This window comes from Tupaia chinensis, unplaced genomic scaffold, assembly GCF_000334495.1.
Source record: "Tupaia chinensis unplaced genomic scaffold, TupChi_1.0 Scaffold000047_1, whole genome shotgun sequence".
Classification (NCBI taxonomy): Eukaryota; Metazoa; Chordata; class Mammalia; order Scandentia; family Tupaiidae; genus Tupaia; species Tupaia belangeri.
In genome coordinates, this window is record NW_006159505.1 from 3,353,006 (window position 1) to 3,376,720 (window position 23,715).

General features: G+C 38.8%; 1 protein-coding gene across 1 annotated transcript in view; it reads right to left on the reverse strand.

Annotated features, from left to right (window-relative positions):
- Positions 1-23,715, reverse strand: part of C2CD3 (C2 domain containing 3 centriole elongation regulator) — a 132,156-nt gene that overhangs the window by 100,115 nt on the left and 8,326 nt on the right. Inside the window, exons 4-6 of the mRNA XM_006140981.3 lie at positions 8,815-9,038; positions 7,310-7,557; positions 336-468 (exon numbers count right to left, since the gene is read on the reverse strand). Of these exons, the coding sequence (XP_006141043.1) occupies positions 336-468; positions 7,310-7,557; positions 8,815-9,038 (605 nt within the window). The remainder of the gene's footprint in view (positions 1-335; positions 469-7,309; positions 7,558-8,814; positions 9,039-23,715) is intronic.

The following is a 23,715-nucleotide window of genomic DNA, read 5'->3' on the forward strand; positions in this document are numbered from 1 at the left end:
AGACATAACTACCTTAAATATGCATAAAATGACATGACTTGCAAAGCTCTTTTGTACATTAGAATCCCATTTCATTTCTGTGAGGTAGGATGGAGGATATATCTCCATTTTATACATAAACACATCAGATTAGAGAGAACAAAGAATTTACCCAATTACATAGTTAGCAAGTGCCAGTCCTAGGATTATTTTTTGAATATCTTAATATGGTGTCTTTCCCACTACATAAAGAACTATCTGTTGAAAGATTATTCAATCCATAACTTGACAAAAGATACAAGTTGACAACTACTGAGAAATCAACTGTTGAGGTTCATGTCTATAGTGTAACCTACTGTGTTGAAACTCTAAGAGACTCTTCCTTCACAGGAGGATGAACTTTGTCCAACAACATGCTAGTATCTGGGCTTGATTTCATCGCAGAAATCACCATGGCATTACGTAGTTTGTTTCCTTGTTCCAAAAGAGCTGAAGAGAGCAAAAGCAAAGCATGAAATATTTAAATTCAGTAGAAACATGCAATATTCAGAGTGCATTTCCTTTTATTACAGGACTCACTGAGCATAATGGCTTGCTTATTTTCCCCACTAGCTTGAGCACTTCATGAGGACATTCACTTAACAACAGATTTTTTTTCGTTTCTAAAGAATTATTTTAATGTAATTTTTATATTTATTTTTAAATTTGACAAGAAAGAAAGGGGGCAGGGGTTGGATGTGAGAAAGCAAGTTGCCAGGTCCAGGATTCAAACTGTGGTTTGCCATGCAGCAGTTTAGTGCCCCACCGATCATGACACCTGCTGGCCCCAAAGAGATGTTTACTGAGCTTCTTATGTACATTGTTTGAGATGCTGGCATTACAGCAGTGAACGAACTCTCTATTTCAGAGGACTGGCACTGACTTCCTTTTGGGAATTGTTATATCCACATATGACTCTTGCAACTGCTATTTGTATGTTGTATGGTTAGCAATGTCTATAAATTATTTTTGTATCCAGATACCACACTGGATTCTTTTATTATTTATAAGAGTTTAAAATCAACCTGACCCAGGAAACACTTAACTACGCTAGCTAAATCTACAGAAGCCATAGTGATAAATCTATTCTAAATTTATACTTTGATGAGAAGAATGCTAAAGAAGTTTCTATGACTCACCCAAGATCACACAGCAAATGAACAGAAACCCATCTTCAGTCTTTTAGACAGGTAAAATTTATCCCATCTCTAAGTAACAATAGCAACAGTAATTACAGAAGCTAACATTTACTGAACTCTCACCATGAGGCACTATTCTAAGTAATTTACATGTATTAACCCATTTAATCCTCCCCCAAAATCCTCTGAGATGGGTACTATAATTTCTTTCATTTTCAGTTGAAAAAACTGAGGTAGAAAGGGCAAGTTAAGGACCACTGGTATTATTCTAAGGAACACTGGGAAGTATTATTTTTTTTTTGAGGTTCCACAGCTGCTTAGAAAAAAACAAAGACTAGAAATAAAGTGCCTTCTTCCTAGTCACAAGTTTTATTACTTCTAAAAATAAAGATGTAGTGGTCAGGCCAAGGAAAGTCAAGCCAAACAGACCCATACATATATAATAATTGTTTCTATTAAGAGTTCAAAAGATAACTTACAAACTTAAAAAAGAAACCCTTAAATATTATATGTTTAATGTGTGTTATGAGTATGCTAAGCTGTAAAAGAAAATAAAGATCATCATTGGGTCAGGCAGAATTCTAAGATGGTTCATTCAAAATTCCCAGCCCGATTTATGTATGTTAGGTTGTCGGAAAGTCATGAGGCATTTCTGCATAGAAGAATACATCAGACTTTTCTGATGACCCATAGATAACATGGCAGAGGGCAAGACAGAGCAAGTGTGGAGCTAGCAGAGACTATCAGTGTCTGTGTCTCCGTCTCGTTCCCTCTCCTATAAACTCACCAGGCCCCACCTGGATGCCTAATCACCTCCAGAGGTCTTACCTTTCAATACCATAACAACTGTAATCTTTATACCTTAACAATATAATCAAATTTCAACATCTGAATTTTAGGGGAACGTAGTCAAGGTACAGCACTTTGGTAGGCTGGCCCTAATGATGTAACCATTTTTATAGCCATTTTGTCTGGCTTGTTGGAAGACATGAAGCCAGAGACTTAACGCATAAGAAGGATTTACATAACAGATCATGCTGTCTTGGAGATGGAGGGGACCAGAAAGACCAGAAATGTAGACAGCCTCTGATGGTAGCTGAGTAGCCCCTCCCTGGCTGAGAGCCAGCAAAGAAATGGGACCTTAATTGCACAACTGCTGGGAACTGAATTCTGTCTGCAACAAGAATAAGCTTGGAAGTGAATTTTTCTCGAGATTTCTGTTAACAACTCTGCCTGGCTTACACCTTTATTTTAGTCCTATGGTATCCTAAGAGGAAAATTAAGTCATGCCATGTTGGATCTCTGACCTACAGAACTGTAAGCTAATAAATGAATGTTGTCTTAAGGCACTAAGTTTGTGGTAATTTGTTATGCAGCAATAGAAAACTAATATACCCATTAATGCCACTGTCTTGGAATATTTATCTTACAGTTTTTGTCTTTGCACGTACATTCCTGTGTGCATGTTTGTGTGTATTTCTTTAGCAAAAATGGAATATTGTGTATACTATTCTGTAAACTAGTTATACTTAATATGCATTAACTTTTTTCTAGGTAAATAATGGCTATACAGCATTCTATTAAGAATTAATTGTATCACTGTTATTTATTTATTTTTGCTAGAGGAACAGGCACTCACCAGAGACAGAGGGAGAGGGAGAAAGCAACCCTCAGTGGGGTGTGCTCATGCTGCAATCCCTTCTCCTTCACTGCTCCAACCTATCAGGATTTGGGGCATGCATGCACATCTGTCCAACATGTTTTGTAAGCCACCCGGGCTAGATTTCAAACTGTGGTCAGCTATGTGAGATCCATTTCCCTTAACCAGTAGGCTATAGGGCAGTCCCCTAACTATTTTCAATTCTTTAAACAAAATATTGGGTCACTGGAAAAGTCATGATGTATTTTTCTATGCAAAAATGTATCTTGACTTTTCTGATGGCCCAGTATTTCTTCCGTGTTCTCAAAGCTCAAGCATTTACCTCTATCAAAGAATTTATCATGCAACGTTATTATTATAATTATCTATCTTTTTCCATTAACTTTGAGTTCAGGGATTAGCTCTTGTTGGCATTGTATCTTTGGTCAGGCACAGTGTCTGACAGATGTCAAGCATTTGACAAAGTGTTTTGATGAATGCTTCCACTGTTGCCAATATCACACATAATGGTAATGTGTCTGCTTTTTAGTGTGTCTCTTTTAGACTGAATTCCTTAAGGGCAAGAACTGTAACTTATTTATCACTGTAACCCCAAAACTCAGAACAATGACTGCATGAGATAGGTACGTAAATGATAACTGTTGAATTGAATCGAGCTCAGTTTTCATCCCTGTTAAATAAAAACTCTCTGGGAAAGGTAATATTTGAAAATTAACTTCAGTCGTTAACATTTAAATAGGAATGGGTACTTAAAATATTTTCCAAAAGTAGTATTTTTTTTTTTTTTTTAAAGAGAGATTTCTGCTACAGGGCACATGTCACAAGAGAGGCAGAAGCAGAAAGTGAGAAATCACCTTTCTTGGGGGGTGGGGGGTGGGGGGATGGCCATGCCATAATCCCTTCCTTCTCCTCCACTGTCCTCCCGGGATTTTGGGCATGCACACAATATGCGCCTGGTGTAAGTTTTAAGTCACCAGGTCCAGGACTCAAACCATGGTCAACTATGTGGGAGTCCAGTGACATAACCATTATGCCATCTGCTGGTCCCCCAAAAGTAGATTTTAAAAAGGAAATGAACATTAAGGAAGACAAGTAAGAGAAATCGAGCACAGGTAGTCCATTCATTGGCCTTCAAATGGTTTCAATGTTGAAATAACCATACTTTAGAAAAGATCCTTTAAAACTAAGGCATGCCAACAAGAACATTTTATCTTGACTTTCCAAGAAGTTGGTATCCAACTTATGACCTATCACAGTACTTTAACTCAACCATTTCCTGAACACACCAAAAAGGCACTCACAGAAATTTAATGAAAGAAATAATGGTCTCAGGCCCCTGTTAAACACAGGAAAATACAGATATTCTGGTTTTTGTTCTAATTCCCTGCTATCTCATATATAAATCCAATTCATATGTGTCAGATGTGTAGTTGGTGTTTCATAGATATTCACTGGTTGACTGAGTTAGCTCTTTACCCCCTCTTCTGGTATACCGTCAGTATAATGAATATCCAGGAAAAGATTTAGGTTTCTGTATTGTTATATCCCTTCTATGACCTCAGCCTAGGCCTACTAAACTGGATGACTTAATCTTAGTCTCCCAGAATCTTGGGGTTGTAAAAGATCTTTAAAGATCATATCCAGGGGTCACCCCATGGAGCAGCCATTAAGCACTGTGCAGGGAGAACTGGATCCCACAGGGTTGACTGTGGTCACAGTCCTAGCCCCTACAGCAACATGTAGAATGTGTGCCTTGGATCCTGATGGGATAAAGAAATGAAGGAAAAAAAGATTGTGGTGTAACCAGGCCCTATTGTGAGGCACATTTTCTTTCTTGTTCTCTCTCTCTCTGGTGTGTGCATATGTCCTTTGGCATTAAAACATTAAAAAAAAAATAGACTGCATCCAACTGTCTACTCAATTTAATCCAATCTGTAAGGGTCTCATCAGAAAGTTATACAGCCCATGTGTGACCATGTACACTGATGCAGATATCCCAGCCTCTTGAAGCAGTCTTCTACCGTTTTGCATAGGTCAGACTTTTAATTCAGACCATGTCATAATCTGTCTTTTATCCTTAAATCCATTGACCCTAGTGACTCTAATAGAAGAGATCGTATGTTGGTAGCCCATGGGTTGTGTGAGGCTTGAACAGTTGGCCAGCACAGTTTGGATGGGGGAAAAAAAAAGCAGGCCTAGGTAAATAATGAACTGACAGTAGGAAGAGGCAGAGGGCTTTGCTTGAGAGCAGAGGAACAGCTTTCCCCTATGACAGAGCAGGGGCTCTCTAACTCTATCTCTAAGCCTGTGTCTTCATTTTAAAAAGGGGATAAACAATCCCCACCTCATATGGTTTTATAAGATTATGTATATAAAGTACTGCATGGTAGTTAGCACAAGATTAGTGCTCAATAAATGGGAGCTGTTCTCTCTAGTCTAAAAATCTCTTGGTAGTCCAGTTCCCTTAGAAAGAATTCACCTTAATCCTTAATGTCACTTTCTTAGTAAATAAGTCCTTCCTTTACCAGCTTATGTAAAACTGACACCCCTTCCTTGTACCCTCTTTGCTTCATTGTTCCCTATTGCCACTATCCCCATTTAACACTACATACTTATTTATCTAGTCCACCATTTATCTTCCTATCTAGAATATAGTAAGAGCCATAACGTAGGAGTTTGTATCTTTTAATTTAAACTGAAGTATTGCTGACACCTAGAGGACTGCCAGACATGTGAGAGGTACTAAATAAATAACTGCTTAATGAATGAACAAGTATCTTTCTCAAAGTCTGGTGCCCACGTCCACAAAAATTACTTCAGGTGGGAGTGCACAAGTGCTGAGTATAGTTGGACAATTTTCTTTCTTTCTTTTTTTTTTTTTTTGAGAGGTTTAGCCATAGGGCGTGTGCACTTGCCAGAAAGAGAAAGAGACAGAGACGGAAAGCAAGAAATCACCCCCAAGGGGGAATGGCCATGCCACAATCCTTTCTCCATTCTTCTCTCAGGATCTTGGACACACATGCAGATGCACCTGGTGTGAGTTTAAGCCACCGGGTCTGGGATTTGAACCATGGCCAACTACATGGGAGTCCAGTGACATAGCCATTACGCCAACTGCTGGCCTCCAATTTTCTTTTCTCTTTTTTTAAAATTATTTTAAATTTAATTCTATTTATTTATTTTAATTTGACCAGAAAGGGACAGAGTGAGAGATAGAGAAAGTGAGAAAGAAAGCCACCAAGTCCAGGACTTGAACTGCAGTCGTCCTTGTGGGAGTCCAGCGCCTTTAACCATCACGTCACCTGCTGGCCCCAATTTTATTAATGTAGTCACTGCAGTGAAGACTAATAGATTATAGTCTTGGACTATATACTTATTTTTATACATAACTATGTATATATAAAGTTTATTTCACTCATAATGTAGAAAGCATAGGTATACATGACTGAGCATAAGAAAGAGAACACACCCTTTACAGGTTCTCATCACACAATCCCTCTCCCTAACTCTCTAGCTCCTCAGGATCCTGGGCTCGTATGCATGTACCTGGTATGTTTTTAAGCCGACTAGGGATCTGAACCGCCATTCAGCCTGTGGCTTCCAGTACTGTAATTCAATCTGTTATTGGCTGTACCACCAGGTTGGGCTTTGCAGTATAGCTTTAACAACAGGGAATAATAAGACATTTCAGCTGAAAAATAAGAATGGAATGTTTTTCTTTATCTAAAAAAATGTTCTTACTAATGTATGTAATGTACCCAAGTAGTTATTTAAGAGACTCTTCCACTAATGCTGTGGATCTTCTACTCTAGAAATTTTATTTGTGGATGGGAGATAAATTTGTATCATGCTATTGATGTCAAAGAGATATAGAGTTGACCATTACAGTGTAATGCAAGTCAACTGCTTTTATTATATCACCCTCTAATATGAGGTAATCTAATTCTGTTCCTATGTGCTTTTTTATTTCAGTCTGAGCCTCTTCATGGGTAAACTGTCTTTTTTCTACTTGTTAGGCCAGGAGTCATATGTAATTCCCAGGCTTAAGACGAGCAGTTGTTTTGCACTAAGTGTTCCCACTGAGACTGTTAAGTTTTCAGAATGTGAAATGGACTTGGTACTAGATTCTAGAATGGTAAAAGTACATGCTGCTGATGAAACAAAAATCTTATTTGCTTTAAATTATTTGGGAAAAAATAAGGACAAAAATTTTCTATGGCAAAGACTTCCCCCTCATATCCAGTTTCCTTTTAAATGGTTATTTCCCCAGACTCACAATTACCAGTACCCAGTAATTATTTAAAAGGTTAGTTGGTGGTTTAATAGGGCTGCTTTTAAATGGTGAGAGAGTCTAGACTCTAACAAGGCTGCTTATTTTTATTGGCCTATGTAGTTCAAACAGAAGTCTTAGCTCTCCTCTCTGTAGCCTGGCTAACAAGCAGGGCAACCCCAATAAATATGGCTTCGTCTCAGTTCATAGATATATTCATACCTGAAAGAAGGTCCTTGGTAGGTGGGTTATTTGAGGAAAGAATGCATGAATCACTGTGACTCTTGGCAGCTGTCCTCATTTGAGGCTGGAATTGAGAGCTGTTGAGAAGGGACATCTGCTTCCGTGGAGCCTTGTCTTTCAGGGTTGCAGCCTCTACACTCTGTGCTGAATTCACAGGGTACTGTGGTCCAAAGAAAGGGTCCTTTATTGTATCTGAGTTCTCTGCAAAGTACAAGTGGTCCTTTCCCCTGTTTTAAAAAATGGAGAACGTCGGTAGTATATAATCCCTTCTGTAACATTCTACTTTGTTAGAGACAGAAAGTAGACCAGTGGTTTATAGCAACGTCGCCTGGACTTTGGAAGAGGTGGCTTACTTGTAATTTGACATGGCAAATCTAATTGATTTCTCCTAAATTAAATAAATAATGGATGTTTTATCTATGGTGGTGAGGGTGCAGCTTAAATGAGACAATAAAATAAACAGCTCAACCGAACCAACACAATGCAAATGCTGCATAAATGACCACTTAGAACAAAATCGTTTCTCTTACACCACTGTTCCACAAAATAATGCCCTTCCCTCTTTTACCTTGTGGGTATCTATCATGGCATCTATCTATCATTTGGCCATATTTATTTGTATGTTGGTCTTTCCACTCTGTGAGCAGTCCTCAGTAACAAGAACTGGTATTAAGCCAGGACCAGAGTGGGTGCTTATCTGCTGAATGAGTGTCTTATTCTACCTCTAGTCTTTTACTTACTCAGACAGTAGGGACATCTGCTTCCGTGGAGCCTTGTCTTTCAGGGTTGCAGCCTCTACACTCTGTGCTGAATTCACAGGGTACTGTGGTCCAAAGAAAGGGTCCTTTATTGTATCTGAGTTCTCTGCAAAGTACAAGTGGTCCTTTCCCCTGTTTTAAAAAATGGAGAACGTCGGTAGTATATAATCCCTTCTGTAACATTCTACTTTGTTAGAGACAGAAAGTAGACCAGTGGTTTATAGCAACGTCGCCTGGACTTTGGAAGAGGTGGCTTACTTGTAATTTGACATGGCAAATCTAATTGATTTCTCCTAAATTAAATAAATAATGGATGTTTTATCTATGGTGGTGAGGGTGCAGCTTAAATGAGACAATAAAATAAACAGCTCAACCGAACCAACACAATGCAAATGCTGCATAAATGACCACTTAGAACAAAATCGTTTCTCTTACACCACTGTTCCACAAAATAATGCCCTTCCCTCTTTTACCTTGTGGGTATCTATCATGGCATCTATCTATCATTTGGCCATATTTATTTGTATGTTGGTCTTTCCACTCTGTGAGCAGTCCTCAGTAACAAGAACTGGTATTAAGCCAGGACCAGAGTGGGTGCTTATCTGCTGAATGAGTGAGTGTCTTATTCTACCTCTAGTCTTTTACTCAGCCAGTAACAAAGACAAAAATCATGATTACAGTGGGAGTTAGCTATGAGATTGACCAGAATTTAGGTGTGGTATTTACCTTGGTGTGGTTGATCTACTACTGTTGGCCACTAAATCTTTTCCATCCGTTTTGACGGCAGGTATTCTGTGATGCCCTGATGGAACCAGAAACTGGGTACTATTGGGTTCGGTATTTTCTCTGAATCCCTGCTCATTTACAAGTTTATTTTTGGTCATATCAGTAGTAGGAAGAGGACTATAGCTGTTGTAAGTTTCTGACAGAGGCTCTAGGACAAGTGAGACCTGAAAGAGACACATGATATATCCAAAATTTTCATTAGCATGGATTAACTAACTTAAAGACTCTCCTATTTAATATTAATCATAGTACACAAAGTTTACATTGTATACAAGCCTAATACGTTTAATTATACGTAATGGTCTATGAATAAAAGGATGACATGGCATCTACTGCATCCTTATGGTTAACTGCTTGGGAAAATAAGTTCTACACTGGAGATGAGGTGAGGTGAAAAGGGAGTAACACTACAATGAAAAAGTGAGCTAGTGGTTAAGGGAGCTGGATCCCACCTGACTGGCTGTGGTTAGAAATGCAGCCCCAGAAGCCTGAAAAATCTGCCAGGCACAGGTGTGTGCATGCTCAAATATCTGACAGGATAGAGAAATGGAAGGGAAGGGATTGTGGTGTGACCACACCCCACCAGGGAGTGAGTGCTTTCTCTCTCTCTAGTGAGCACATACGTCCTTTGGAAATTAAAAAAGAAAAGGAAAAAAAAAAAAAAACCCCAAAGATGAAAAAGTAATCACTTGGAGTTTCCTTATCATCTCATTTCTGTGAGTTTAAGTTCTTTACTAAAAGGCTCTCTGGTTCTCTGAAAAGCACAAAAGAGAAAAGGCTAAAGGAGAAACAAAAATCAAAACACATCGTGAAGTAAGACCTTGGCAAAGAACCTGAAGAATATACTCCAAAACAAAAGAAGAGCAGTGTGGATGGGCCAGCCAATAGTGCAGTGGTTAAGAGTGTCAGATCCTGCATGGCCAACTATGACTCAAATCCTGGCCGTGGCAGCTTAAAAAACTGTGTGTGTATATGTCCAAGATCTTGAGGATAGATAAATGGAGGCAGAGGGAGGGACTGCAGTATGACCAAGACCCACTGGGACCTGTTTTCTCTTTCTTCTACCTCTCTGGAGAGCAAATGCACCCTCTAGCAATTAAAAACAAAAAGTATTTTTTAAAAAAAAGGAAAAGAAAAGTGGCATTGAAAGTTGGGTTTCAATGACAAGAAAAATAGAAGGAACTTTTCAAGCAAAGTTAAATAATGATGAATAACCTAACATAAAAATGAAAAATTGCAGTAAGGTGTTTTAAGAGGTCTCTGAGAAGGTCAATGGATTATTTTGTGCAATAAAACTGCCAAGGCACAAACTCAATAAAGACACTTGGGTCTTGAGGAGGAAAATTCTCTTCATGAACCAGGTAACATCAAGTCCTTCAAATCTATATATCAAGATTTTTCTAGAGACAAATGACACGAATGCACTGGGATGGATACTGCCAGAGATCACTGTAATAGCATTCTAAATGTCCAAATGCAAACATCAGGAAGTGTCCCCTTACTACTTATCACTTGTCAAAGACTGTCACTGCATTCTAGAAACAAAGCAGGCACTGGAAATAAAGGCTATATTCCCGGGCTTCACAATGACCTGCTGACTGCCCACTGAAATTTCCTTTTGCCCTAAGCAGATCTGAACCAGTAACAGAACAACTCTGGCCTATACTACTCCTGGTCTATGAAGTCAGGGTCAGAGAAAGTCCAGGCACCTGCCACACCCATCTTGTGATCAAAACGCAGGGGCTGGCCTAAATCTTCTGTTCAACTATTTGTTGATACCAGCTCTGTGCCAGGTTCTGTGCTCCCTGCCTGAGATAAAAAGATAACTACAACATGTCTCCTGACCCGAAGGATCTTAGCACCTTGTAGGGGAATTTAAAAAATGCAATTTTAATATAAAACAGTGAGTTCTGATATACACATATGTACTGAGAGCTAAGGGAATACCAAGGAGGGGTTTGAACTTGGGGAGGAGGTAAAAAAGGAACGCCAGGAATGGTTCCCAGGAGTGAAATACAAACATCTGAACTTAGAATCTTAAATGTGATTGAGAAAGATAAAGCTGAGGGGAACTGAGGTAGAACATTATAAGCAGGGTGAAGAATATTTAGAACTCTGGAGGTTTAAAACAGAATATTGGGGCCAGCTCCATGGCCTTGTGTTAAGGAAGTCAGATCCCACATGGAGTTCAAATCCCAGTCCCAGTAGTTTGAAAAACACTTTGGACGTGTGTGTGTGTGTGTGTGTGTGCCTGTGTGTGTGTGTGTGCCTGTGTGTGTGTGTGTGCCTGTGTGTGTGTGTGTGCCTGTGTGTGTGTGTGTGCCTGTGTGTGTGTGTGTGCCTGTGTGTGTGTGTGTGCCTGTGTGTGTGTGTGTGCCTGTGTGTGTGTGTGTACTCAAGATCCCATCAGGATGGAGAAATGGAGAAGGGGCTGTGTCATGATCGCATCCCATTGGGGGTGCTCTCTTTCTCTTTTTCTCGTGAGCGCATATACCCTCTGTCAAAACAAAACAAGTAAAAACCATGAAACACAAAAAGAAAAAGAAAAAAAAAATTGTTCCATTAATTCCTATCAATCTGAGGGACCTCTACTCCAACCTCTCTGTGTCCCATAATGCACCCAACAGACTCCTGCATTCACTGTCTTGATCTTTACTCGCGTCCACCTGACATACCCTCCCAATACTAGTTCTCCCTTGTGCTCACTCCTCTGCCAACCTCTTCATTGAACCATGTAGAATTTCTGTTTTCTACAGACTACCTTTAACACTTTAACTGAACATTTCTTCCTTATAATGTCCCTATTTCTCAAAGTCTTCTCCAGTGGAAACTACTTTCACTAGGCAGTAAAAGGGAAATTGACTATACCATTCAAGTGCTATCTCCAGACCACTGCTCTCTCACCTAAACATATTACTCCTCTTTTTTTTTTCTTGGAGAGGTTTTTGCTATAGGGCATGTGCGCTCACCAGAAAGACAGAGAGAGACAGAGAGACAGAAAGCGAGAATTCACACACACACACACACACACACACACCCCAGGGGGGATGGCCATGCTGCAATCCCTTCTCTTCCATTCTCCTCCAGGGATCCTGGGCACACACGCACACGTGCCCGGCCTGAGTTTAAGCCGCCCGATCCAGGACTCGAACCACAGTCGACTACATGGGAGTCCAGTAACAAAGCCATTATACTAACTGCTGGTCCCTAACATATCACTCCTCTTCTGAAGCCCATGCCATCCAGATATTTTATCACTCTACCATGCTTCTCACATCCGTAGCAGAACATCCTTAAGGATACTCATGGGTCGTCTGACAAAGACTCAAGGTTCTCTTTAGCACTAAGTTGCGTACAATGACCTACTACATCTACAATGTCTAGCAGTATCAGACAAAACAAGCTAGTATGCTTAATTTTCATACTTATGCAGTCCACGCAGCATTTAAAAATTGTTTTGAATGATTTAACAATGCTTTATAAAATCAGATTTTTAAAAAAAGTCTTTAACTTTACTTATTTATGTTGACTAGAGAGGGAGAGATAGCGAGAAAGCAAACTAGCAGGTCTGGGACTCAAACCGTGATCAGCTATGTGGGAGTCCAGAGCCCTTAACCACGTTACCTGATGGTCCCATAAAACTGGATATTTTATAAAAATTCAGATTTCTATCTTCTCATAAAAAATCAGATCTTACAATGCAGGGTCCAAAAGGGAAAAACATGGCTAGAGTAGACCAGTTTTTCTAGTCAGGATCTGTGCTCCAGTTGTATCGTCTCTAGCACATCCCAAGGTGAGGCAGAATGACAACTGCTGTTCATAATCACAGCTGGGATGCTATTTATTTTTTTTAAAGAAATTTTTATAGTAAAATGAATAGCTTTATAAATGTAGTTCTATGAATTAAAAAATGTATATAGCTATACCACCATAATAAAGATATGTAACTTCCACATCATCCCAAAAAAACCTACCTTGTATTATCCTGCCATAGTCACACCCTTCCCTCACCTGTAACGACCCTAGCAGTCACTGACTATAGCTTTGTCTTTTCAAGAATGTCACATAAATTATACAGCATGTAAACTTCAGATGGACTTCTTCATTCAGCAAAATGCTTCTGAGTCTTCTGTGTGGTGTGTTCATGCCTTTTTATGGGTTGAACAGTAACTATTGTTAATATGGCTTCTCACAGTGACTGAGTTCCAAATACTAAAACAGCTGTGCATTCTTAGGATAAACCCCACTTGGTCACAGTACTGTTCTCTTTATATGTTATGGGACTCAACTTGCTAATATTGGGATGTTGAAAAAGTCATGATGTATTTTTCTATGTTTTTCTATGCAAAAATGTGTCATGACTTTCCAACAACCCAATAATTTTGTTGGGGATTTTTTTTAGGTCCTACACTCATGAGGAATAATGTCTTGTAGGTTTTGTTTTAGAGTTTTTTTTTGTTATAGGGCGCATGGGCTAAGCAGAAAGAGAGAGACAGACAGACAGGAAGCGAGAAATCACCCCTCCCCACCCCAGGGGGTTGGCCACGCCACAGTCCCTTCCCAGGGGGTTGGCCACGCCAGTCCCTTCTCCTCCATTCTCCTCTCGGGATCTTGGGCATGCACGCACACATGCTTGGGGTGAATTTAAGCCACCAGGCCCCGGACTTGATTCATGGTTGACTACATGGGAGTCCTGATTCATGGTCGACTACATGGGAGTCCAGCGACATAGCCATTACGTTAACTGCTGGTCCCATGTCCTGTAGTATTCTTATACTGTCCTTCTCTGGCTTTGGTATCAAGGTGGTGCAGGCCTCAAAGTGAGTGTTTTTTTTTTTTTTCCTCTCCTATTTTCTAGAAAAGTTTGTGTAAAATCAGTGTTATTTCTCCTTTAAATGTTTGGAAGAATTTGCCAGGAAAGAGATTTGGGCCTGGAAACTTTTGGAGAAGATTTTAAACAACAAATTCAACTTTTGTAAATTGTTACAGGTCTATTCAGGTTTTCCTTTTGATCTTGAATATTTCATTAAACTTTATTTATTTATTTAAATGTTGACCAGAGGGGGATTTTTGATCTTGAATATTTCATTAAACTTTTTTCATTTATTTATTTAAATGTTGACCAGAGGGGGACAGAGAGAGAAAGAGCAAGAGGGAAAGTGAGAAAGCAAGCTACCAGGACCGAGACTTGAACTGTGGTCTCCAGATCTTGGGCATGCACATACATGAGCCTGGTACGAGTTTAAGCCACTGGGTCTGGGCTTGAACCACGATCGACTGCATGGGAGTCCGGCGACACAGCCATTACGTCAACTGCTGGTCCCTCTGGTCCCAGATCTTGAATGAATTTTGTTGGTTTATGTTTTTTAAGGTATTGGGCCATTACATTAGAGTCATCAAGTTTTTTGTAAAGTTGGTTGTAGAATCCCCTTAACATCTGTGGGTTCTGTAGCCTGTTGTTTTTCTTACAGTAGAATAAAAAATAAAGTGAAATATTGTGTAAAAAGAAAAAAAGACATGGATTTCAAGAGAAATGTGAAAAGATATATTTCTTTGTGGAAGAGGATATTATTAACAGTGAAATATGCACACAAAATTTGACTGTGTCATTATGACACAAACTATGTAAGAACTATGATTAGAATGTGAAAAAGATGCACGATCAAAACCAAATGAACAGGGCCAGCAGGTGGCATAGTAGTTAAGGTGCTGGACTCCCACATGGCTGACCTGGTTGCTAGAAAATCATGCTGGGCACGTGAATGAAGTCTCTTAGTTTTATGTTGTTCAAGGAGAAATTTCAGCCTCAGATTACCAACATAGATTGATCCAACAAAGGGCCATTTAAACTGACATTGAAGCCTATGTAAACAGTTTGATTACTTATCAGCAAGTGCATCCACAGGAACCTTATAATACGTGATTCAGTTTTTTCATTCCTTGGTGCCTGTATCTTTGGCAAAGAATAATCTGTGGTAGGCTTCTATATTTTCCTATGCTGAAAAAGGATTTCCAAAAATGAAAGTGATGGTATAAAACACGTTTCTAAAATTGTAGAGCTAAAGATTGATATCCCAAAAAAGATGTTTTGGGATTTTTATAGCAATTAATATTGTTCATTATACTTTTCAACTTACTGAAAGGGTAACACATGACAGTTATTCAAGTCTGGAACAATATACAGGATGAAATACAATCTCTAAAATCTTAAATTTCCTGAATAGCTTAGGAATAGTACCTTGGCTATCAAAACTATTTTGCCAAAACTCTATCTTTGTTTGGACATACCCATATGTATGAACAGTTATTTCTGTTATAAAACTGAATAAAACTAAATGGTAACAATTAATGGCTTAAAAATGAATGTTATAATATCCATCATATATAAAATTCCTGGTAGTATTACAGGGGAAAAAAGTTTCAACAGTATCTAGCCAACTAAAAGGAATGAATTTCAAAAGAAAATACTCAAGTATTGTTATCCAAAATCAAATTCAAAAAAATAATACATATGTGTACAGACATATGTATATGTAATACTTAAGTTGATATTTATTTTATAGAATTACCTATGTAATTTTATTTATTATTATTGTTTTAATTTTCTGTGGGGCATGTGTACTCACCAGAAAGAGAGAGAGGGAGAGGGAGAGTGTGAAAGCAAGCTGCCAGGTCTGGGACTCAAATCTCAGTCAGCCATATGAGAGTCCAGCATCTTACTCACCATGTTACCTGCTGGATCCTTAAATCTGATATTAAAAAAAAATTTTCTTCTTTTTCCCTAATTTCCCAGAGGATGCATGTACAGAATAACCAGAATATATAAGGATCTCAGGCAGCTCAGGAAAAAAAGCAAACAAATTACCTGATTTGAAAATGGACAAATGACCTGAATAAATGGGTATTAAAAAAAAAAAAAACACAAAAAAACCCAAAAAACCTGGAGAAATAAAAAAGACACATAAAAAGAGAGACGGGAGAAGCAAGAAACCCCCCCCTCCATGGGGCCTGGTCATGGCACAATCCCTTTTCCTTTATTTCTCCCTCACTTTTTTGGGGATGTTGGGCCCAAAGGCTATATCTATATGCCCTTCAATCCGGACAGTAGCTGGTTGGCCAGTATGGTTGGTCATTTGGGATATAACCACCTCAACCACCAGGCCATGAGCCTGATTTTTAAAGTCTGATTATAACTGATTATTAATTTTTCTTACAGGTAGCCTGCTTGACTCATTTAATATATTTTTATTAATATATTTTGTTAAAGTACTTTTTTTGGTCTTGAGAGGTTTTTGCTATAGGGTGTGTGTGCTCGCCAGAAAGACAGAGAGTGAGAAATCATCCCACAGAGGGGATGGCCACGCCGTAATCCCTTCTTCTCCATTCTCCTCTTGGGATCTTGGGCATGCACGCACATGTGCCTGGCGTGAGTTTAAGCCACCGGGTTGAGGACTCGAACCGTGGTCGACCATGTGGGAGTCCAGTGACATAGCTATTATGCTAACTGCTGGTCCCATGTTAATGTACTTGTATTAATACATTTTTTAACCTTTCAAAAATTGACATAAAATACATAATTATGGGTTATGTGATTTTTCAGTACAAGATAATAATGTGAGATGATTAATTAGGGTAGTTAGTATATTCATCATCCCAAACCTTTATCATTACTTTGTGCTGAGAACATCCAAAATCATTTTTAGTTAGTCTCAGTTACATAGTAAATTGCTGTCAATTATAGTTACCCTATGTATCAGAATGTATTCTTTTCTTTTAAAGAGATTATTATTTATTTATTTATTTATTTATTTATTTGCTATAGGGTGCTTGTGTTTGCCAGAGTGACAGAGACAGAAAGACAGAAAATGAGAAATCACTGCCTGAGGGGATGGTCACACAGAATCCCTTTTCCTCCATTCTCCTCCCAGGATTTTGGACTCACATGCACATACACCGGCATGAGTTTTAAGCCGCTGGGTCCAGGACTTGAACCACAGTCTACTATATGGGAGTCCAGCAACATAACCATTAGGCCACCTGCTGGTCCAGAATGTATTCTTATCTCTATGTAATTTTGTTTCTATCAACCAAAATCTGATTATATTTTTGACTGTTGATTTTTCTTACAGTTAGCCTACTTGACTCATCTGTTATATTTTAACCTTTTAAAAGCAATTGACATAAAATATATAACAGGGTACAATTAATCCATTTTTAAAAAAAGAATTAGTTTATTTAACTATTCATTCATTTTAATTTGGCCAGGGAAGGACAGAGAGAGAGAGAGAAATTGAGAAAGCAAGCCACCAGGTCTAGAACTTGAACTGTAGTCGGCCTTGTGGAAGTCCAGTGCCCTTTACCTCCATACCACCTGCCAGCCCCAATTAATCTATTTTATTTTTAAAGAGAGATTTTTGCTATATGGTGTGTACACTTGCTGGAGAGACGGAGATGGAAAGCAAGAAATCACCTCCCGGGGGGATGGCCATTGCACAATCCCTTCTCCGTTCTCCTCTTGGAATTTTGGACATGCATGCACACCTATCCAATGTGAGTTTTAAGCCATCAGATCTGGGACTCAAACTGGGGTTGACAACACGGGAATCCAGCGATGTAACCATTACATCTGCTGGTCCCCAATTAATCGACTTTGAGTTGATTTTTGTACATAGTGATAGCAGTTTAATTTCATTACTATGCATATGGATGTCCAGTTTTCCAAGCACTATTTATTTAAGAGATTATCTTTCCACCAATGGACGTTCACGACATCTTTGTTGAAAATCAACTGATTGTACGTGACGTGTACTAATTTCTGGTTTTCTATTCTGGTCTATTGGTCTATGTATCTTTTTTCTTTTTTGCCAGTACCATGCTGCTTTGGTTACTGTGGCTTTGTAGTGCATTTTGAAATCTAGTAATATCATGTCTCTGGCTTCATCCTTTTTGCTCAGAATTGCTTTGCTATTTGGAATCTTTTGTGACTTCCTAGAAATGTGAGATTTTCTATTTCTGTGAAAAATGTCACTGGTATTTTGATAGGCACTGTATCAAAACTGTATGTTGCTTTAAGTACTATTGACATTTTAACAATATTGAGTTTTCCAATCCATGAATACTTAATGTCCTTTTTTTTAGAGTGTCTCATTCAATATTTTTCATAAGTGTTATATAGTTTTCATTATACAGTTCTTTCACCTCTTTTGTTATATTTATTCCTAGTTACTGCATTTTCTTTGTAGCTATTGCAAATGGGACTGCTTTTTAAAGTTCTTTTCAGCTAGTTCATTATTGTTGTATAAAAACACTACTGATGTTTGTATATTGACTTTGTATCCAGCAACTTTACTAAATTTATTGGAATTTTTTGGTGGACTCTAGGTTTTTTCTATATATAAGATCATGTCAGCTGCAAACAGGCAGTTTGATTTCTTCCTTTCCAATTTAGATGCCCCATGTCTTTCTTTTGCCTTACTGCCCTGGTTAGGATCTCCAGTACTATGGTGAACAAGAATGCTAGAAGTGGTCAAACTCTACTTCTTTGGCTCTTAAAAAATGTTCAGATTTTCTGGACCAGCAGTTAGCGTAATGGCTATGTTGCTGGATTCTTAAGTAGTTGACCGTGGTTCGAGTCCTGGACCCGGTGGCTTAAACTCATGCTGGGCACATGTGTGTGCATGCCCAAGATCCCGAGAGGAGAATGGAGGAGAAGGGATTGCGGTGTGGCCACCCCCCCGGGGGGGGGCGTGATTTCTTGCTTTCTTGTCTGTCTCTCTCTTTCTGGCGAGCACATGTACCCTATAGCAAAAATCTTTCCCCTCCCCCCCAAAATTTCAGATTTTCTATTTTAATATAATGTTAGGGGTGGGTCTGGCATATGGATTTTATTGTGTTTTGGTACATTCCTTCTAAACCTGTTCTGCATCTACTGACATGATCATGTGGGTTTTTTTCTTTCATTTTGTTGACATGGTGTATGAAACTCACTGTGTATGTTGAACCACCTTTGTATCTCTGGATTAAAATACAACTCTCATCGTGGCATATACCCTTTCTGATGTGCTGCTGCAGTTGTTCTATTAGTATTCTGTTGATTTTCACATCTATATTCATCAGGGATATTAGTTTGTAGATTTTCTTTTTATGTGGCACCTCTGGTTTTGATATCAGGGTAGTCTTGGGTGTCACAGAATGAGTTTGGGAGAGTTCTTTCCATTTTAATCTTTTTTTTTTTGGATATCTAATCTACACTAATAAAGGAATACATAAAACCTTCTCCCTCAATCAGCTTGATTGTAGTGGTCTTGTAATAAATTATATCTATCTTTTCTGAGGTCCTCACTCCTCAGTCTGAATAAATCTGACCTTCCCCTTCACAGCAATATTCTAAAGCCACCTCTCTTCCATTATCTTCCAATCTACCATCTCTTTTGTCCTCGCTGACCCCTCTTATTAGGGGAGATCTCATGCTTAGTCAACTCAATACTCTCACTGGAGCAGCAAAGCTGAGGTAAGACAAGAATTCAGGTTCTATTGTTCACTACATGCTTTCTTTTTTTAAAAGTCATTTTTAGTTACAATACATGCATACAATTTAGCGTCCAACAGTCTTACGGTTTTGTTACCAAAAAACAGGAACCTCACATAGACCCCCATTTCTCCCTCCTCTGAGGCAACTATCACTTTCAACTCCTGTACCTAATTCCTGTGGTGTTTACTTCTATAGCTCTGAAGAATGTGACCTCTATCTTGATTTCTTCCCCCAGCTTTCATGCATTACTTTGTAACTTCCTAATACAAGTAAGACTTTAGCTCCAGGCCCAGCCTCAGTGGAGCAATCTATGGTGTACTGGAGTATATTGGACTGTGGTACTGAAGGTCACATGGCTGACAGCAGGTGCAGGTCCCTGGGTGGCACCCAGGATCCTGGGGAGCTGGGCTGGGGATGGAGGATTGTGACATGGTAGAGTCCTGTTGAGAGTCTTTTTCTCTCAGCTGTCAGGATCCTGGGTTGTGTGTACATACCTAGCATGTTTCCAGGCCAACTAAGTCAGAAATTTTTTATTTTTATTTTTTAGGTTTTTGCCATAGGGCTAATGAACTCGCTGGAGAGAGACAAAGAGAGACTGTAAGAAGGAAAGTGAGAAATCATCCTCTGAGGGGATGGCCATGTTATAATCTATTCTCTTCTTGGGATTTTGGGTATATATGCACATGTGCCTGGCATGATTTTCAACCTGCCAGGTCTGGGATTTGAATTGTGGTAGGCCATGGAGAGTCCAGCACCTTAACCAGCATGTCACCTGCTGGCTCCATGAGCCAGAAATTTTAACCACAGTTGTCATGTGGTTTCCAGCTCTGCAGTCAAGTATGTTACAGTCTACCACAGAGGCTGGATTGAAAACTCATTTTTTAAAAAAAGAACATAATATCATTATCACATCTAAAAAGTAATAAAAATTTTTAAGATGATAAAAAACTGAATCAACATTTTAATTTCTCTGTCTCTAATATATTATAATTGGTTTGTATGAATCAGGATTCAAGAAGTTCCACATTAGGTTTTTATAATTTGGCAACTCCTATATTTATGAGAATGGGAAGTATTTTCAAACTATTGGTCAGACCCAAAATTCTATAAATAAAATAAAATACGAAACATGTAAAACACATTATCCAGTAGGCACTTGAAAATATTTGAAGCATGAAAAAGCCCTGTAGCCTGGTAAAGGGTTAATCAATAGTAACAGACCCAAAATGTCAGAAATGATCAAATTAGCAGACAAAACTTTAAAGCAGCTATTATACAGATGCTTCAAATGCTTAAGAATATTAAAGAAAATATGATTGTATACAGAGGAAAAAATACAATGTAGGGCCAGCAGATGGCACGGAAGTCAAGGCAGCTAGATCTCACATGGCAGGTTATGTGGTCTTGGACCTGCCTGCTTCTCGCTAGGTATGTGTGTGCCATGCTCAAAATCCTAAAGGAATGGAAGAGAAAAGACTGTGGCATGGTCATCCCTCCTGGGGATGATTTCACACTTGCTCTGTTTCTGTTGAGTGCACGTTCCATACAGCAAACTTAAAAAAAAAAAAGAAAAGTAATGTAGTTTTAGAGATGAAAAACACTATTTAAAGTAAAAATCTGGCTGATGAGATTAAAAACAGAATAGATACTGCATAAAAAGGCCAGTGAATTTTTATATATAGCAATAGAAACTAGAAATAAAATAGAGAAAAAAGAACTGGGAAAAAACAAACTCTGTAGCTGGGTAAAAGAAATAGAAGGCAGTGGAAGACACTTGAATTTGGAGTCTCATGAAATCACACTCTGGATCTTTGATAAGCTTAATAAAATTGTTAAGCTTCTATCCAGTGTGACCCGAAAAAAAGGAAAAAAGACATAAATTACCAATAAGAGAAGTGAAAGATTATCACTACAAATGCTTTTCACATCTGAAGAAAAAAGAAATGCTATGGACAACTTTGTATCAATAAATTCAACAATTGAGATAAATGCATAAATTATTTGAAAACCATACTAACAAAGTTCACTTATAAAGAAATATTACCTAAATAGCCACTAAAAAAATTGAAGTTGTAAGTAGAAACAACCCTAACAAAGAAAAATCTGGGACTCATTATCTTCACCAGCAAATTCTACCAAACATTTAATCAATTCTACCCAAATTCTTCCAAAAAATAGAAAAGAAACTTTTCACATATCATTTTACGATGCCAACGTTATCTTAACATCCAAACCAAAGACAAAAAAATACTACAGACCAGGAACCAGCAGTTAGCGTAACGGCTATGTCACTGGACTCCCATGTAGTCGACCGCGGTTCGTGTCCCGAACCCGGTGGCTTAAAACTCACGCCAGGCGCATGTGCGTGCGTGCCCAAGATCCCGAGAGGAGAATGGAGGAGAAGGGATTGTGGCGTGACCATCCCCCCTGGGGGGTGATTTCTCGCTTTCTGTCTCTATGTCTCTCTCTGTCTGTCTGGCGAGTGCATGCGCCCTATAGTGAAAAAACAAAAAAAAACAAAAAAAAAACTACAGACCAAGATCCCTCTTGAATGAAGATATAAAAATCCTCAGTAAAATATTAAATCACCTCTAGTTACAAGTGTAAAATGACTAATACAGCATGAACCCCCAGAATTTATCCAGGAACAAGGACAGGTTTACTTTTCAGAAATGAACCACTGTAATAAGTCATAGTAACAGACCATAGGCAAAAACCCAAAGGACTATCTTCATATAGAAAATAATATTTGATAAAACTGAATACACATTCACAATATAATCTCTTGGAGAACTTGGGAAAAGGAGTATCTTTCTCACTGACAGAGGGCATCTCTAAAAAAAACCGTATATCTAACACCACATTCAACAGAGAAAGACCAAATTCTTCCACCTAATAAAGGGAACACGGTAAGGAAGTGTTTTCTATTCAATATTATACTAGAGATCTTAATGCCATAAGACAGAAAATAGAAATAAAACACACACAGATTTGAAAAGAAGTAAAGCTATCTTTATCTACAGATGATATAACTATCTATTAGAAAATCCTACAAAGTCAACAAAAAGCATTATTACTTTGGGGTAAATTAAAAAAAAAAAAAAAAGTAAGACCTACATGCTGCAAACTACAAAAGACTGCAAAGAGAAATTGAAGATCTAAGTAAATAGAGAAATCACGCTCATGTATATCAGAAGATTCAATACTGTTGGGGTCAGCAGGTGGCATGGTGGTTAAAAGGCGTTGGACTTTCATATGGCTGACTGTGGTTCAAGTCCTGGACCTGGCAACTTGTTTTCTTACTTCTTCTCTCTCACTCTGTCCCTCTCTGGTCAAATTAAAATAAATAAATAAATAAAGTTAAATAAAATAGTTAAAAAAAAAAAAAGACTCAGTACTGTTAAGAGGTGAATTGTGGGGGCCGGCAGGTGGCGTGATGGTTAAAGGTGCTGGATTCCCACATGGTCAACCTTGGTTCAAGTCCCAGACCTGGCAGTTTGCTTTCTTGCTTTCCATTCCTCTCTCTGGCGAAATTGAAAAAAAAAAAAAAAAAGGAATTAAATAAATAAATAAAAATTTCCCCCAAAGAGGTCAATTCTGTTTTTTTTCCTTTTTTCTTTTTTTAAGGGAGATTTTTGCTCTAAGGCACTTGCACTTGCTAGAGAGACAGAGAGACACACAGAGAGAAAGCAAGAAATCACCCCCAAGGAGGATGGCCATGCTGCAATCCCTTCTCTATTGTCCTGGGATTTTGGGTACATGGGCATGTGCACCTGGTGTGAGTTTCATGCTGTTGGGTCCGGGACTCAAACTGTCATCGTCACATGGGAGTCCAAAGTCTTAACCATTACACCATCTGCTAGCCCTAAGAGGTCAATTCTGGTTTGTTTTGCAAATTCTACACCATCAACAGAAATTTCAGCAGGCAGAGATAGACTATGACAATGGTAAAACGTGATACACTCTGTGACATGAGAGGGTTTACATCCAGAGACCACAATGCATATGCAAGGCACATGTGTACCCATTATTTCAGGTGGACTGGGATGTCACGATCCTGTTGGGGGTGCTGTCTTCCTGTCTCTGTCTCTCTAGCTCTACCACTCATGGAAAAAAAAAAAAAAACTTAAAAAATAAGAGGCTCAGTCCAGCTGGTGGTGTGGCAGTTGAGGAAGCTGGATCGCACATGGCCGACTGCATCCTCTGAGTCCTGGATCCGGCAGCTTGATAAACACGTTAGGCAAGTGTGTGTATGTGTGTGTGTGTGTGTGTGTGGCGGGGGGGGGGGAGAGGGGCGCGAACACCAACCA